Source organism: Bemisia tabaci, chromosome 4, assembly GCF_918797505.1.
Source record: "Bemisia tabaci chromosome 4, PGI_BMITA_v3".
Taxonomy (NCBI): Eukaryota; Metazoa; Arthropoda; class Insecta; order Hemiptera; family Aleyrodidae; genus Bemisia; species Bemisia tabaci.
The window spans coordinates 11497148-11513739 of NC_092796.1; the positions used below are offsets into that span (position 1 = coordinate 11497148).

A 16592-nucleotide genomic window follows, 5' to 3' on the forward strand; every position below is an offset into this window, starting at 1 on the left:
AAAAAATTTTCGTGCGTGGTACCCGAAGTTGAGGTCATATGGATCTCTGAAATTTCCGAATCACGTATCTAAAAACTTGAGGTCCAGCTGTCGAAGTTCGGGTCAGACATCTGAAGTACTTCGATACATACCGAAGGGTTCGGATTACACATCTGAAGTACTCCGGTACATACCGAAGTGCCTCGATGTCTGACCCGAACTTCGGCAGCTGGACCTCAAGTTTTCGGATGCGTAATCAGAAAACTTCAGAAATCCATTTGATCCTAACTTCGGGCAACTTTACACCCTTTCTTAGCAAAAACTAGACCAGCCCAGTACACCATGGTTTAATCTAAATCCGTCTCATCAGTGGTACAAGTGAAACCATACCATGGTTTAATCTAAATCCGTCTCATCAGTGGTACAAGTGAAACCATCAGAGTTTTCACACATCATCGATCGATATGAAAAAAATTGAGCCAAAGTGGTTTTCCGCACTAATGCGGTAGGCGGTAGATGCCTGTAGAATGATAGATAACTATGCTAGAACATATTTATATCTTCGAAAGTAAAAGTATATACCACTGTGCGGCGTTCAGAATGGGTCACTAATTCTGTATCTGTGTGAATAATACAATTTATTCGTAGTAGGGAAACTTAATGATAAGATCTGTTGATCAACAAGAATGAAATATCCTCCTCTACAAGTCACCTGGGCAGTCTGTTTAAATGCGGCAGTATATGTGGATTTACATTGGGTCGGACTGATACTATTATTCGACGGTGAAACTACCAAACCACGTATCTCGTTTGCGGTGTTTAAAAATCTACGCTCACATTTTATTTTTTTGAAGTAGACCAAATTAATATCATTCCTTGAAATTTTCACGGAGTTTTTTCCGCACGAAGAGAAAAAATCACAGAAATTTTCAAGACTGGACGTTAAGTAGTTTTTCATTTAAAAAATAAAGTATGACAGGAAGTCTGCGACGTCGCAAACCGAGATACGTGGTTTGGTAGTTTCACCGTCGTATTACTCGCTGATGGTTCGCTTTACTTTATTTTACACGCGGTCGGTTGAGAGGTGTTCTTCCTTCCCGGATTGCAATAAATGTCTGCGAAACGAGTTTTAGTAACGACCCGCAAAGTGACACGGCGAACAGAAAAAGGATTAGTAGTAAAGAAGAGCGTAAGGGGCGGTTGCCAAACTTATTCTGCTAAGTTATTTTACAAATATCAGTGTGGAAAAAGTTCTAATTGAAACATCTTACAACCTCGGGGACTAGGCCTATTTTTCAGGCCAATAATTGGTCACTGAATCGATTTCTCATGAGGTCTGATAAAGTGCGTTTTATTTAAGGTAGTTTTTTCTACAAGCGCACAATGGGTAAGTGATACGGAGAAATACGGATTGTAAACCCGATTTCGTGAAACAATTTTTTAGAATAGCTCCATGAAGTATTCCGATCGAAGTCGTTCGTGAGTCAATGCTATATGCTCCTTGATAAAATATTAATAAAAATCAATATCTATCTCATGGCAGCTTTTTAAAAATGAGATGAATCTTAGTTTGTCCCTGTTAAAGGTTTCACGTCAATTCTTTTACCTCTCCGTGATCAAAGTGACAAGACATTTCGACGTTATTTTTTTTCTGGCAAAAAGCACACGGTAGAACAATTTGCATGTAATACTAAAATGTATACCAACGACATTTCCAACTATTTTTTTCCCCAGTTCCCACAGAATAGACGGATTTCTGAGAAATAAAACAGTTTTGACGTGGGCGCTTAAGCTTTGCTCCGAGCAGAAACGAATCATAGTGTTGATGCACCGCGAATTGCATACGCGGAAGTCCAAAGGCACTGCCAACTGTCATAATATGGCTCGTTAAAATGAGCGTTGGCGATTCCGTTAGTGCATATTTATAGGTCAATGTTAAAACTGAGCTTGTCCAACATTTGATAAACCAAAAGACGCATGTATTCTTACGGAGCTCAGGGTTCATCAGAGTTAGAAATTGATAGGTTTTAATATCAACCGATTCATGTAAGAAAACATAATTTCATTAGAGTTTAATGACAATTCCTCGGGACTGGATTGTGCATAGGTGCAATTGAACAGCAAGGCCAGGCCTTTTTATTACCGATCATTGTTGGCATTTTGATCTCTGCGGCCGTGCGTATGTCACGCAGGTGGCTGTGTGGCGAGAGGATTATGAGCTTTGAATTTTGATGAGACGTTTTGTTAATTAAGTGTGAACGCATTTGTGAACGCATTTTTGGGATGATTACGGTGCTTTGGGCTTGATTTTTAAACGAGACAAGGTTTGACGAATATTCGATTGACTAAAAAATATCCGTCGTTTTGAATCCAAATAGTACTTTAAACAAATGTGAAGGTGATATATAGTTTTTAGCTCGCCTAACAGTATAAATCATCCTGCGAAAAATCAATTTCCACAGAAAATATTTAGGTATGCGTTTTTGAGAGAGATTTCAGTTTTGCTTTTGTATCAGACTTTCTTTAAATTTTATAGACCGTCAAAATTTGACTATCTGCCTAGGCATTTGACAAAATGCCTGATTTCACTATTTGCCTGCGACATATCGATTGATCTGCCATTTAAACCTGTGGAAAAGGATCGATTATCAGGGTGTTCGCAACGAACAACTTACCAATCGATTCTTTACCATAGCTTCAAATGGGGAAATATCGATATATCTCGAATCACGCCACGCCACTGGTCCTCATTTTCATTGGGTTTTTGAGGCTCACAAAATTGTTGTTTATTTACGGAGCCTACTTTACAAAGCTTTGACGGTATTGCATCGTGTTACTCACCTATCCAGGAGGCTTCTTGCGGACCGACCTTGACTAAACTGTCGGGTGCTTCCATATGAGGTAAGGCTACCCCAGAAAAGCCTAAGCTCATCCCAGACGACAGTAAAGTCGAAGAGGCTATCACACTGCTGATGATCTGTGAACAGAAAATTTTGAAGAAGTATTAGTGGAAAAGCTACTGTTCGATTGTATTACCATGAGGGACATTTCGTTGCTGTTCTGACGTAAGGGCGTAACTGATTTCTGAGTTGAGCCCTGTTGTTCATAAAACTTTATACGTTTGAGGGCTCACGTGAAAATGAAGATACGGCCTTACGTCATAGGAGCGATGATTTGTGACGGAGTCAGATAAAATGTGCCCAAGAGTGGAAATTCGAATTGTTCAGTGCAGCAAAAAACTGTTGTTTGGTCAATATTATATATTTTTCAGTTATGATTGCCGAACTGTTCTTAATTTTTTAAAAAAATCGGATCAAAATTGGACTGCATTTTGCAATTAGGAACTACAATCTCTGGCTCGTGTTAGAAACAGCATATGTACCACAAGTTTCCAAATTGTGATAGGTGCTTCTATGGACGATCCTGAGGTTGTAGTCCCGAATTACATGTCAAATTCGAGCCATTATTTGCATAAATACGAATTTTATGAACGTTTGAAATGAAGCGTTTTCTCGGGTGACAGCCAGCTCTGGTTTTCATCCGTGTTTTCCTTAAAACCCCAATTCATATATCAGTAACTTTGAAATGCTCGCAAAGGATCAATTTTCGAAATTATTGGGAGTTTTTGAGCTAAATGATACAGAGTCAACTCATCTGAGCCGGGGTAAAGTTACCTAATTTTTATTTTTTTTCAGCACTAGGACCTTGTTCATTTTATTGTTTAAAAAAGTGCATGGGGTCTTTTGCAGGAACGCGAAACAATTATATCTGACAAGTACATGTCAAACGTTTAGATATGTATGCTATCATCATGTTCATTAAAATGCAGGGCCGGATTAAGGGGTTGGCGGGTCAATCAATGGGGCGGCAAATTTTGCACTTTTAAAAATCGGATTTTGAAAAAAAAAATACAAAAAAGAAAAGGCGACAAAATCTCTCATTTCCTGAGAGTATAGTGATTTCTAATTTTGTCGTCTTTCAGTGATACAAGAGACAGCACCTTTAATTAGTCGAGTTAAGAGAGAAACCAAACACGCAATTTGGCTTGGAACGGCGCGAATTAGAGAGAAATGATGACGAGGACTTGAGATGAAAAGGAGAAGCCCTCGGCGCGCAGGTCGGCATTTAATGCATATTAGCGCCTACAAGACTGCACGAATACTTCACGCATTGCATCAAACGTGAAACGCTTAGCACCCACAAGACTGCGTGAATACTTCACGCATTGCGTCAAACACGGTGCGTTCAGCAGCGGTCGGCGTGAAACGCATAGCGCCCACAAGACTGTCGGAATACTTCACGCATTGCGCCAAACACGGTGCAGGCTGCGCGGCGCGACGGCAGAAGTTAAAAACATTAAATTACATTTATGTTTGTTCTTTCATAATTTGTTCGTTCTGAATGGAAGGCCTTGTCCACACAGAGATAGGTTTACAGAACTTAACTTTCACGCAAAGTTCCGTGAACTTTTGCTAGTAGTGTTAACAGGGCTTTCCTAAAAAATGTGTCCAACACGAGTAAACGCGCCTTATGCACCCCTCCTCCGCTATTGATATTTCAGAATGAATGAGAAGGGGGCGGCAAAATACAGGCGGCCAATGGGCGGCAAAATACAGGCGGCCAATGGGCGGCAAGTAGGTAAACCCGGCCCTGTTAAAATGTGCCCTTTATTCAAATTTTCCGATTCAATTTCTTAATATCCATATTTGAATTTGATACACACTGATTTTATCCCGACCAGCAGAGCTGTAGCTCTGGACTTGTGTCTTATCTAACTACAAACAAACACTCCGCTTTATGATTGGTTTGTCAGATTGAGAAACAAGTGGATGTCGAGTCTGAAGGCATTATAGATACTCGTGATAACTAGGTCAGTTTTGTTGCACGTATTCTCAAAGAAAAAGTTATCGCGTCTCGTAAATCTAGGCAGTGGAAAAGCATGAGCCAAGCAGAGTAAATAGAGGAAGGTCAGAAAAGTTGAAGCAGGGAAATAATTAAAGTCTGCCACTAAAGACACCAAATAACTTCCTTTGTTTAGACAGGTACTTAAACATAGGAAGCTATGTAATTCATCGGTAACTGTGCGAGCTGTTTTTATTTCATTGTTTCGTTTTTATTGCCTGCGCAGTATATATCATCCTTGTGGATGGTTAGAATTCCCCTTCTTTTGAAAAAATTAAGGAAAATTCCATGGCATACATTCGCTAAGTTTTAGTGATAGGTTGGTGGCGCTCATTCCCTGCGGAAAAAACGCTATCATGATGCCAAAATGTGACTACGTGAGGCATTCTCCCGAGATGTATCATCCCTTTGGGCTATCTTTGCGAATAAATAGATTTTGATGACCCTGTAGGATCAACGTTGAATGGATCTTTTGCAATTTAATCTCTATTTTTTCTGCAACTCATAAATTGAAAGAACGAAGGCTCCTGGTGTATAAGGCATTTCTTTTTAACGCTAGATACCGACGGCAATTAAGATAAGAACTCGACGATATGCTGGTTCATGGGTGTGATGAATTTTGGAATTAGTTCTATTGTTTATTTTACGACGTGTATTGAACACTGAGTCACACATAAAAATGAAGTTACTCATGGTCTTCGCAAAGCGACGAACTGAGAAGGTTAAGGCTGCAAACAGTGGACCGGCACCATCGATCGGACGCATGCAGTGGCGTGGCGTGCTTTGCGATATATCGATCGATTTGCCATTTTTATGGGAAAGGATCGATAAACGGATTGTTCGCAGCGGACATCTTAATAATCGATTCTATACCATAGCAGCAAATGGAGAAATATCGATAATCGACCATACATGGCTCACCACCGGACGCATGCTTAATTCAATGACATTCTCCCCCCCCCTCCCCATTTCCATCAAGAGCCTAGACTTACTAAGTCAACTTTCCACTTGTTGTGCACGGAGAACATTCAAAATAACTAGTTACGTAAGAGTAAACACAGACATGAGACTAGAATTGATCTTGATTAAAAATTCATTGAACTCAAAATCGGACCTGTCTTGCATAATACATAGTGTAAGGTGAGGTATTATCATAATCTTCTCGTATAAAAGACATCGAGGAATCTCATGAGGGTTTTCGTATTCGATTATTTCTTTTCAAAAAATGATATCTCAAAAACTGCCATAAAATCCAATCGTCGTCCTTAATCTGAATTTTGAAGTTCTGGTCCGCAGTCTCGACACCTGTGAGCACGCCTAAATCCACCGAGAGTAGGTATGGACTGCCGAGTAATTGTGCATGGGTATTTTCCTAAATCTTATTTATCGAAAAGAATTATTTTTTAATTAATTTAAGGGATTGCCGAAGTTGCCGTTAATAGACGCTTAAAAATAGCAAGTGATGTTCAGTAAGCGTGTAGAGATAATATTTAAAAAGGCGTTTTCTTCTGTTGTGCAATTTTCCATGAGTGGGTATGATCAACATGTTAGATATTATGATAAGAAACAATAAATTGTTAAATTATCAATTCTCTACGTCTCGAGGTTTCAGCATCACATTAAATGCTGCATGAACCCCATTGAAAAACAGCATTCATTTTGATTTTTTTTCATTTTCAAGATTATCACAAATTTCCAAAAACCTACGAGGCTACGCAATGATGACTTTTTTTTAGGAAAAGATAACACCGAAAATAAACGCGCTAATTCCAATTGTTGCGCATACTAATGGACCAAATTTGTCACAAAAATCGTCGTTTCCCTCATCACGGAAGAATGTAACTCCATTTCAACGTTGCCAAATTTTCTCTCTGAAAGTGCATATTATTTGGGAAAATCTCGTGCATTTTTAACAGAAAATTTTACCGATTTTCCCTCAAATTTTATGTAAACCACGAATCATTTTGGATAGAAATTGCACGGGTACGTTTTTGTAAAATAAAATGATTGTTAGAATTAATTTGGTAACCTTGAAATAGAGTTGCGTTCCTTCGTTCGGGAGACGACAAAATTATGTGGAGAGTCTCGAGAGTTAACAACACTGGGTTTCCCGCCCTTTTAAAACCATTTTAAACAATCCGATGTATATCGGAATAGGCCCTTTCGCTCAAAACCGATTATTTATAATTGATTTAAGTGGAGGATCAACAGTGTCAGCAACTTGCATGAATCGCCCCTTTTACAAGTCCCGGTTTAATAATTGTTTTTTCTTGGAAAAGTCTTAAAGTAACGTCGTGGCAGTTATCAGTCATACTTAGTCAATGATACATGTTTTTTTCCGCGAGAAAGTATTACATTGAAACCTTGTTCCTTGAAAAAAACATTTGTCTTTTACTCCTTCTTTGCCTCCTCTTTCTAGCTTAGGGCCAGAGGGAAGGGAGGGGGTGGGGGCTTTGTCAAAAATATTTTGTCACTACATGAGAATGTGGCTTTGTTCCACGGCTGCCGGATTACTAGACATAAAATCCGATCGAATCGCGAAGAAAAATGTGCGTAATCATTCAACATAACCGACAACAATGAGAATGGGAGTATTGGGAGTGTCCTATCTTACGGTGACGCAAAAAACATCGGTATCAGCAAGAGAGCTGTGTTATCATAAGTGGGACACACCACCTGATTCTACGACATGGAATATCAATTCGATAGATATAATAATGTAAAAAACCATGGCTGAGCACCCATTGCATCGGTAGCTAGTCACCCTATTAATCGAGATGCACCGATTGCTAAACAAGACTGTATGCAAGGAATATGAAATAAGTTGGGCATGATTAAAAAAATCCGATAGATATAAAGTTATGCGGATGCGGGCAAATAGAATATTATCCAGAAGCTCACAAAGCTCATTGAATAGTATTCAATATTTAAATACATGGTAATATGGTCACGCATTGCAGTTTGGTACCTACTTCTTAAGATTTTGCCTAAACACCATCCAGGCAATTAAATTGTAAAAAAAAGAGAGGGAGGTGGGGCTGGGGGTACCCCTAACAGAGAAGAGTAGGAATAGTGGACATGTTGGTATTTTAACAGTTTTTAAGTTGGAGACCTCGATAAATTACGCTTGGCACTTTTTTCGATTTTTAGTTTGCTCCAGTTTACATGTTAGAGCCCATTTTCTCCCAACTGTCTGATAGGTAAATTAATAGAGAACCTTTCGCTATCCTGAGCCTAGATTCGAACTGGCTAGTATTATCAATTAAAAGGGTCACGTTTTGTTGAAATTGACGTTCATGCAACTTTCCTCGATGCAGTACCATACTGCCGTGATAGCGAAGAGAGTCGTAAGTGCATTCCGGGATGAGCCGCAAGACACATAAGAGCAAGTACTAACCATGGCTCATACAGAGATGCAATTACAGCTCTCTTCGCTATCACGGTAGCACAGTGCAGAGATGGAACTAACTTTATCTAACAAAAGCTACTTTAAGAAATCGAGGGATAGTCAGGGACCGCCACATTGATTACCTTATAGGAATTGCAAATTTTAGAGTTTCTGTCTAAAAATCGGCATCACAGTCATGGTGAACCATTTTTACACGCATAGAACTGATATCGGAGAACTAGAAGAAAATACCAATAACTCGATTTCCTCAAACATGCCAGGTAGGTGCTTTCTTGCTTTGGACCACCAATTTGAACCTTTAATTAGTATGGGCTGATAAGTCAGTTAGCTTCATATAATTGCTATAATTTTTGAAATATTTTGATAATCTTTTTCGTGTGATACCTAAACATGCAATTTACACGTAAAATGTATTTACTTGATATTGACACGATTTCTGGTTTCCACTGACTGGATCTGCTTGATACACGCAATAATTTGAGTGCGTGAATGAATAATACATGAGTCAAGCAGCATTGAAGTTGCCCTTGAATTTTTGACGGCTAGACTTTAATTTGACCGATGCGACCGATGTATCTTTAGAAAATTTCACGTTTGGTTCTTTGCATGACATTATATTTACATGTGAAAGCTGTACTCCCAATAGTATTGAGGGGAAACACGCCTCACGGTTCCGATCACCTTACCGAAGATTGGAGACAAAAAAGTTTCGTCGGAGTGCTGATTAAGTTAATGGACCCAATTAGAATAACTAGAGGTGGTTGTAACAGATTTGTATCATCATATTAGTAGGAAGAAGAGGAAGTAGAGGAAAAAGAAGGCAAGTTTTGAAGGTCAATATTAAGATGAAGCCGTTCGAGCTTATCTAAATTAAATCAAAATTTGATGACAGTATTTGACCCCGATTAGATTTTTCGCTGTTTAGTACGACTATTTCGCTAATTTGTATGGCTTTTCAACGTGCGTTATGGTTACATCGTGCGTGCTACGGGCTCTATCGGCCTTAATATTTTCGTTTAAAAATTAGAATTTGATTACTGGCGAGTCAAGAGGAAATGTTAATTGGAGGGGCAATAGAGTTCCGGACACCAAGTTCCTATACCTTACTTTATGATATTAAATTACAAGAGTGACGAGTAACGCATGATGACGCTTTGGGCGCGAAGCGCTTCAGGAGAGGGGGAGGGGGGACTGGACGACAAATTGGTCAGGGGACGCAGCCCCCAGTTTACGATTTACTGGGGAGAATGATGAGCCTCGACAAGGTTTACAGCTTTATAATGGGCATGAAAATTTACACAGTTTACGAGTTATTTAAAACAGTATTCCGCATGTGATGCTCAAAATCCTTTCGGTAATAACTTGAAGCGATTTGTATTTAAACATAGGTACGTGCTTAGCGCTTGAGACTTCGAAGTTGTGGTATAAAATTGATGTCCAAAACTTGGATTCTAGATAAGTATAAATTTGCATTTTTGGACTATTTAAACAAATCACGATTTAAACTTGTGCATAATTTGGAGAAATCCCAAATTTTAAATTGGCAGTTTTGTTGGCTCATATGCTAAGCGAAAGGATCGTAACAATGTTTTGTTGATTTGCAATGGAAGTGAAACAAAATTTTTAAGATTACGTCAGCAATGTAACATTCAGTTTTTGAAACCCTTTGTTCCTTCATCGGCCATAGCAGGACTTTTAATCACAGAGCCCTCATATTCAAAAGCAGGAAAAGAAGAGAAAAACCATTTCTCGAAAATATATGGTGTAACCTTGTTCTAACCTCCAGATGAATATTTCCAGATGAAGGTTTTTTGAGCAACTGTTCTCGTGACATTGTAGAAAAGTGATCAGACGTGTAAGAGAAGTAAACGAAGAGATGGCCAACCCAGGTTACTCATGAGAGCCTGAAGCAGTCGTTCGCGTTTCAAATTCGTCATCCAAAAATGTGAAAACGCCGTTGATCGAAGTCAATATGTATGAAATCACAATAACACAGCTCGTGGAATAAAACTATTTTTTATATAAGCTTCCAAATTTCACATATTATATCATATAACACATATCACATATCACATGCCACCTACCACATAACTTAATATTGATAATATTATATCGCATACATTCGCATATATTTACCACATTTCAATACTGAGAATTTTCACGATGATTGGCCTACGCGAGAGCAAATATCTCTGACAGCTTAGCTTTAATAAAACATCTCTGATAGCATGCCTTTAGTAAAATAGAGTGCCCTTTGATTTTAAGGAAATTTTTACATAATCTATGTGCAAACATGTTTGTTAAAACAGTGACATGTGTACATCATCGCGGGGTATCTGCTTTTGACGAAAGGAATTACGTAACTCTCAAATGTTGCACTTTGCTTCCATATCAGTTTCGCGAAGTAATAGCAGGTTCAACTTGCATTCTAATATTCAATCTGGCAACCTGCAGTATGATGCTTTCTTTTTAAAATTTTTCCAATGGAAAATGTATGCATCGTTGTCTATTCTAGTCGAAGAATTTGATTACAGAAGTACCTACACAAAGTGTTTCAGACCACTCGCACTAGCCTTTTTCCCGGTTGTGTTAGGTCGGATGAAGCTGAAGACTGTGGGGTTGAACAGGGTAAAAGTCTCGGTATTTTTCACTATAGCTATAATTGTCTATCTACAAAAATGACACTAATGTACGGTCCAGGAACTGGAAAAATACGTATCTCGATTGTGGCGTTCAACAATTTTCGCTCCAACTTCAATTTTTCAAAAGAAAATTCGCCTGTAAGAATAAAAATAATTCAAATTGACAAATCAAAGGTTCAAAATGATAATTCGTCACCTCATATGAAATATCTAATCTTACTTATGTCCTGTTTTTGTAAATTTAAATTAAATATCAAGATAATCAGTGAGTATCTAATACATTCCAATGACGTTTTTATGAATATATACTTTAATTGTGGAAGGAGAGTCACTAACGAATCAATATAGCTGTTTTTCAGTATTGAAATTAAACTTGGCAATATGTTTGCAACATTGAAAACCGAGAAATACGTGTTTTTCTAGTTTCATCGTCGATATATGGCATAGACTGTAACAGCATGCAGTCAAGTACCCAGTGGTGTAATGAAATATTATAATGGGGATGGTGCTTTAAGGCTAAGATTTTTATGGAATAGAGGAATAAGAAGAGTAAGAAGAAGAGGAAAAGAGGTGAAATCGACGGGGTCATCGGGAGAAAATTCAGACTCTAGAACTCCTTTTTCGCAACACCTATGACTTTCATGTGAGGATATGCAGAGCCCCGCACTGCTTTATTATTTTTAATAATTATTTTAATAATTTTTAAAAGTAAGAAAATTTATTATGAATCATTCCAGTGTACGTTAAAGCACCGTGAAAAAATGGAGAAAATACTTTTCTCGGTGGCAATTTTTCCGAAAACGCTAGGAAACATTACTTCTTCAAAAATATTCATTAGTGAATCAATATTTTTGCATACTTTATTTCTTGTGAGGTATGAATACTCAATTGAAAAAAAACAGAGCTAGCGCCAAAATCTACACGTCGAAGTTTAAGTAATGCGAGACGAGGTTCGTGGGTGACACAAGCCACAAACCCTTGAATAGATAACTACTATTGCACGAAGGATACACTAGGGACTATCTTGAAAATTGAAGGCGAAATTGCTGTGTGTTTTACCTCCGCACTGCCATCCACCGTCCACGGCAAAGGCGCCATTGTTCTATTATAGAATTGGTTAGTTTTGCGGACAAAATGTTTTATTACCAAGAAACCAACGGACATTTACCATTCTTAGTTCTATGATAATCATGATATGTAGATAAGAATTCAAATTAAGCAAATGAAACATCATGGTGATCAGGGTCTCTTGTGATAAAACAGTACAAGTCTACGCGAAGTCTTCAAGACAAGCTATTTCCATTTTATAATCCGTCACATTCTTACGGCGCAATGATACAACTATTTGAACTCTCCGGAATGCGTGAGGTATCACGCCGCACTTGAAGGCGTTTTCAAAACAGCCAAGTTCCGATACCCGGATTATCGTTTTGCATAGTTCATATTATTTTGGTTTCATTTCTAACCACTTGTTTATTTATAATTCTCCTATAAAAATTACCCATTTGCTATATACAATTCTAGCTGAAGCTCACTCAAGCTATGCATTCACCACTGCAAAAATGTCAAAGGAAATCGACCTGTCTTGATTGGGGTTTTGGCGTTTTCCTGTGGACGGCAGCACACAGTGTACCATCTCCGAGGCAATTCTGCTTTCTCAAAATTCTTAAGTAAAAAACCGCCATTCACTCTTATTATTTAATTGTTACAGCTGTTCTTTTTGCGGCTAAAATTTTGGTTATCATTTGAGACGCAAACTCTCTGCGTTAATCATGTTAAGCTGGTAAAGTCAAGTATATGATGATGAATTATTTTGACTCAAATTTAATCATTCTCTACTTTTGTAAATTGGTTCAAATTTTTTTACAATCTACCACTTTACCTCATATCAATGGCTTTTTGCTGTACTGATGATTTATGCCACCCGGGAAGAAGCTTTCTTTTATGCCACTCGTGGTAGTCGCCGACAAACTCCGATTATACGATGTACATATCGACGGTGTAAGTTCGCAACTACGTATCTCGGTTTGCGACGTCGCAGAATTCCTGTCGTACCTTATTATTTAAATTCAAAACTTCTCAACGGCAATTTTTAAAAACTGCCGATATTTTTTTCTCAGCGCCGAGGAAATTCTGCGAAATCTTCATGGAATGATGTCGATTTGTTCTCCTTTAAAAAAATAAAATAGAACTGGGGAAAGAAAAGAATAGACAAAAGTCATATCAGTCGGAACGCATCAATCATCAGATGGCCCATTGGTTTGCATGTAAATACCTGTTGAATGGTGCAATTTTTGGATGTGACATTTGCCTACATTGGAAAAAAAACACATTGGATCTAGAGTCCAGACCCTTAAAAAAATCGACAAGAAAAAATACTCTTGATTCAATCAGATTTAAGCTTAAATCAAGAACCAAGCCCCTTAATTTGAGCGGATTTCCTTTTGATTTAAGCTTAAATCTGATTGAAGCAAGAGTCCTTTTTCATGTCAATGTTTTCAAGAGTCTGAACTCTAGATCCAATGTGCTTTTTTTCCTAGTTTATTCTTTTTTCCCCCCAGTTCTAGGAGCGGAGATTTTCAAACACCGCAAACGATATAAGTGGTTGCGGACTTATACCATCAATATGATCCTCCGCATCAAGAAACGTACTAAACAGCTATCATTCTGAAATAACCGGTCATAAATCTTTGTTCCTCTGACATAAGAGCGTATCGCCATTTTCGCATGAGCTCCAGCAAAAATGGGTCTTTACGCAAAACAGGACTCATTTAGGTATCGAGATACGTCTTTACGTCAGAGATGCGACGAAATTATCCACTTCGTTTCAGGATCAAGAGCACTCCAACCACGTGAGATTATCTGGGTTGCACGTTTTACTCCAATTCGTTATTCTATGTGCGGTATTGGGTGCTCCGTACGTTCACTCATGGAAATGTGGAAGAGCGTAGTAAGACGCGACCCGGCGCGCGAGCGGCGTTCGCTGGTACGTTCACAATGTCGAATGTCTATGATCTGAGTAATTTGCCATTTAAGTACCGCAGCAATTAAGGATGACTGGATCTACTCATTAAAAGATTCTTGAGAATCATGGAACTCTATTCGGAGCTAAAACTAGAGCAGATTTGACCTAAATCTTCTTCGCGAATGTCTACTGAAGAATATCCGACCGAGATTTTACCAGGTTACGGTTCCTCAGAAAATTCAGTTGGAACATTTCCGACATAAGCTTTTGGATGATACACACGTAATCGGTAAACATTCCTCAAATTACTTGTATTGTTCCAGTTATTTTATTTGTAACTTAAAGGTTGATGTCAAAAATTCTTGAGAAGCAATTCGACCCAGTTTTTTTAAGTCTTAATTACGAAGGATTGAAGGGAGTTCCGAATGCGGGTACCTCATCAGGGATCCAATCTTTGGGCCAAAATAAGTGTTTTATGCTCTATAAAATTTTAGCTCATGAGCCAATTAGACGTATTTTTGCCTAACGGAACTATGTGCATTAAGACATGAGCCCCAAGACCCATGAGAATATATGAATATCAGGGCTCACGTCATAATGCACATAGTTCCGTTTGGCAGAAATACGTTCAATTTAAAGGAGTGTATCAAAGTCCCTTCAAAGTCTTGTAAAATATAGGTTTTAGATTGGTATGACAGATTCAACCGAATGGAATAGAAATTAGTTCACGGAGTTATTTTCATGCCTGATACCAAAACTTTATATTAATTCCTGACCTATATTGGCTGATTCAATCTTGACGAGAAAAAAACCGGACAGTTAACAGAGGTCTTGGCTTTAAATGTGTTTCAAAACTGACATTTCCTCCTTTGTTTTCCTTTTACAGAAAAAAAAATATGGATGGTATCCGTATGTTAAGTTAGTTAGTTACTTTATTACGACGCGACGATCAGCAACTAGGCTATACATGGTATCTTGGGTACAAATAAAAGTATGTATTTTAGGAAAAATTGAACAATTACGGACATAGTTCAGTCGCGTGGCGTGAAGGATCGATTATCGATATATCGCCATTTGAAGCTATCGTAAAGAATCGATTACTAAGGTGTTCGCTGCGAACGCCCTGATAATCGATCTTTTTTCATAGGTTTAAATGGCATAACAATCGATGTATCGCAATTCACGCCACGCCACTGCCATAGTTCTAAATCCGAATGAATATTAGGATACCCTTTAGGACAGAAACCAAATCCAAATGCTGTACATGAGGATTTAGCTAGACATTTTTCATATTTCTATGCCAACAATCGCTATCTCGGAAGGCCTCTAGATTTCGAAAGAGGGATCTGCATTCTTCAATTAAGTGCACCATCATAGCTTTACAATCTGAGAAAATGGATTTTACCGTAAGAGTTAACATCGAACTAATCTTCAACGTCTAAGGAATGACAGTGGGTACGACCTAATCCCAATGGGTTACCCAACAACTGATCTTATGAACTGAATTCTATTTTGAATGAACTGAAAAAACTTCATGTCTTTTTTTCTTTTTCACCCTTAATTTTTTCCCTTTCTTTTACTCCGAGTCCACCAATGCGGTTTAGCGAGCATTCTGCTTTTAAGGAGTGCAGCTTATTTGAATAGGAATACTCAAGCGAGATTCCGACCCAAATACGGAGGGTACCATTAGCTCAAAGAAGCACTCATGGCATTATGACACTTCGGTAAAAAATGAAAAATTTAGAGTAAGATAGGCAAAAAATAGGGAAAGCACTTTGTGGTAAGTGGGTGCAGATCTCAATATCGAATCCGCCCTAATCCGACTTCAAGTCTGAAATTTGCATATGAAGAGTTCGTGGTTTCCTTAAATCGATACGCTAAAATGAGTGAGTGAGTTGAAGGTGTATCTGATTTGGTTACCTCTGGCCATTTTAAAAGCCTCTGAAATTCATTGCTCAAGGGAAATATATGGTCAATAAATTAAATCCCTCTCAAACATGAAAGGGGAGGAGGTTGGAACAAACTAGTAAGCGTTGCCTTATAAATGAACCTTTATACTGTTCCGCTGACGAAGGATAGCAGGCATCGAATTTTTTATGGATGGCAAAATGTGTTCATTATAGTGGCAAAAATCACTTTTTATTTTAGGGCAAATTCCATATAGGTAATCCATATGCATGGACTGGACTGGCTGCACTGACACTAGTTCGTAAGCCGTGACCGAAATTGTTGGGCCGATACAGGGTGTCTCACGAAAAAGGAGCCACCTGGAATATCTGGCGAACGGGTTGGAATTTCGAAAAACGGTAAAAGACGTGTTCGTCAATATCGTGGGGGACACCTTTTGACGTATTTCAAATTTTCCCAAACCGCGAGATACGTCAAAAGGTGTCCCCCACGATATTAACGAACACGTCTTTTACTGTTTTTCGAAATTCCAATCCGTTTGCCAGATATTCCAGGTGACTCCTTTTTCGTGAGACACCCTGTATGAATGAATGTATAGTGGTTGTGACAGGCGTTTCGTATGCCTCACTGTAGTGCTGTCATCTTTTGTTTTCTATCATAACTCAGGAGAGTAAATACTTTTTTGAATCACCTTCCAATATCCAATTTTATGTACCTATCATTATAATATGAGAACCACGTATTCGTGTCAGTTCAATGGAGAATTTGCACGCAATTTTTTTATTGC

At 38.3% G+C, this 16592-nt stretch overlaps 1 protein-coding gene across 2 annotated transcripts in view; it reads right to left on the bottom strand.

Moving 5' to 3' along the window:
- The window catches only part of LOC109033507 (facilitated trehalose transporter Tret1), an 83056-nt gene that overhangs the window by 10787 nt on the left and 55677 nt on the right, over window positions 1-16592 (bottom strand). The window contains exons 1-2 of one of the 2 annotated variants that reach the window (XM_019046164.2): window positions 10071-10261; window positions 2821-2956 (exon numbers count right to left, since the gene is read on the bottom strand). In XM_019046164.2, coding sequence (XP_018901709.2) covers window positions 2821-2956; window positions 10071-10124 — 190 coding nt within the window. In that variant the 5' untranslated portion in view covers window positions 10125-10261. Of the gene's footprint in view, window positions 1-2820; window positions 2957-10070; window positions 10262-16592 lie in introns of those variants that run through there. The other variant, XM_019046163.2, reaches the window with a different exon arrangement.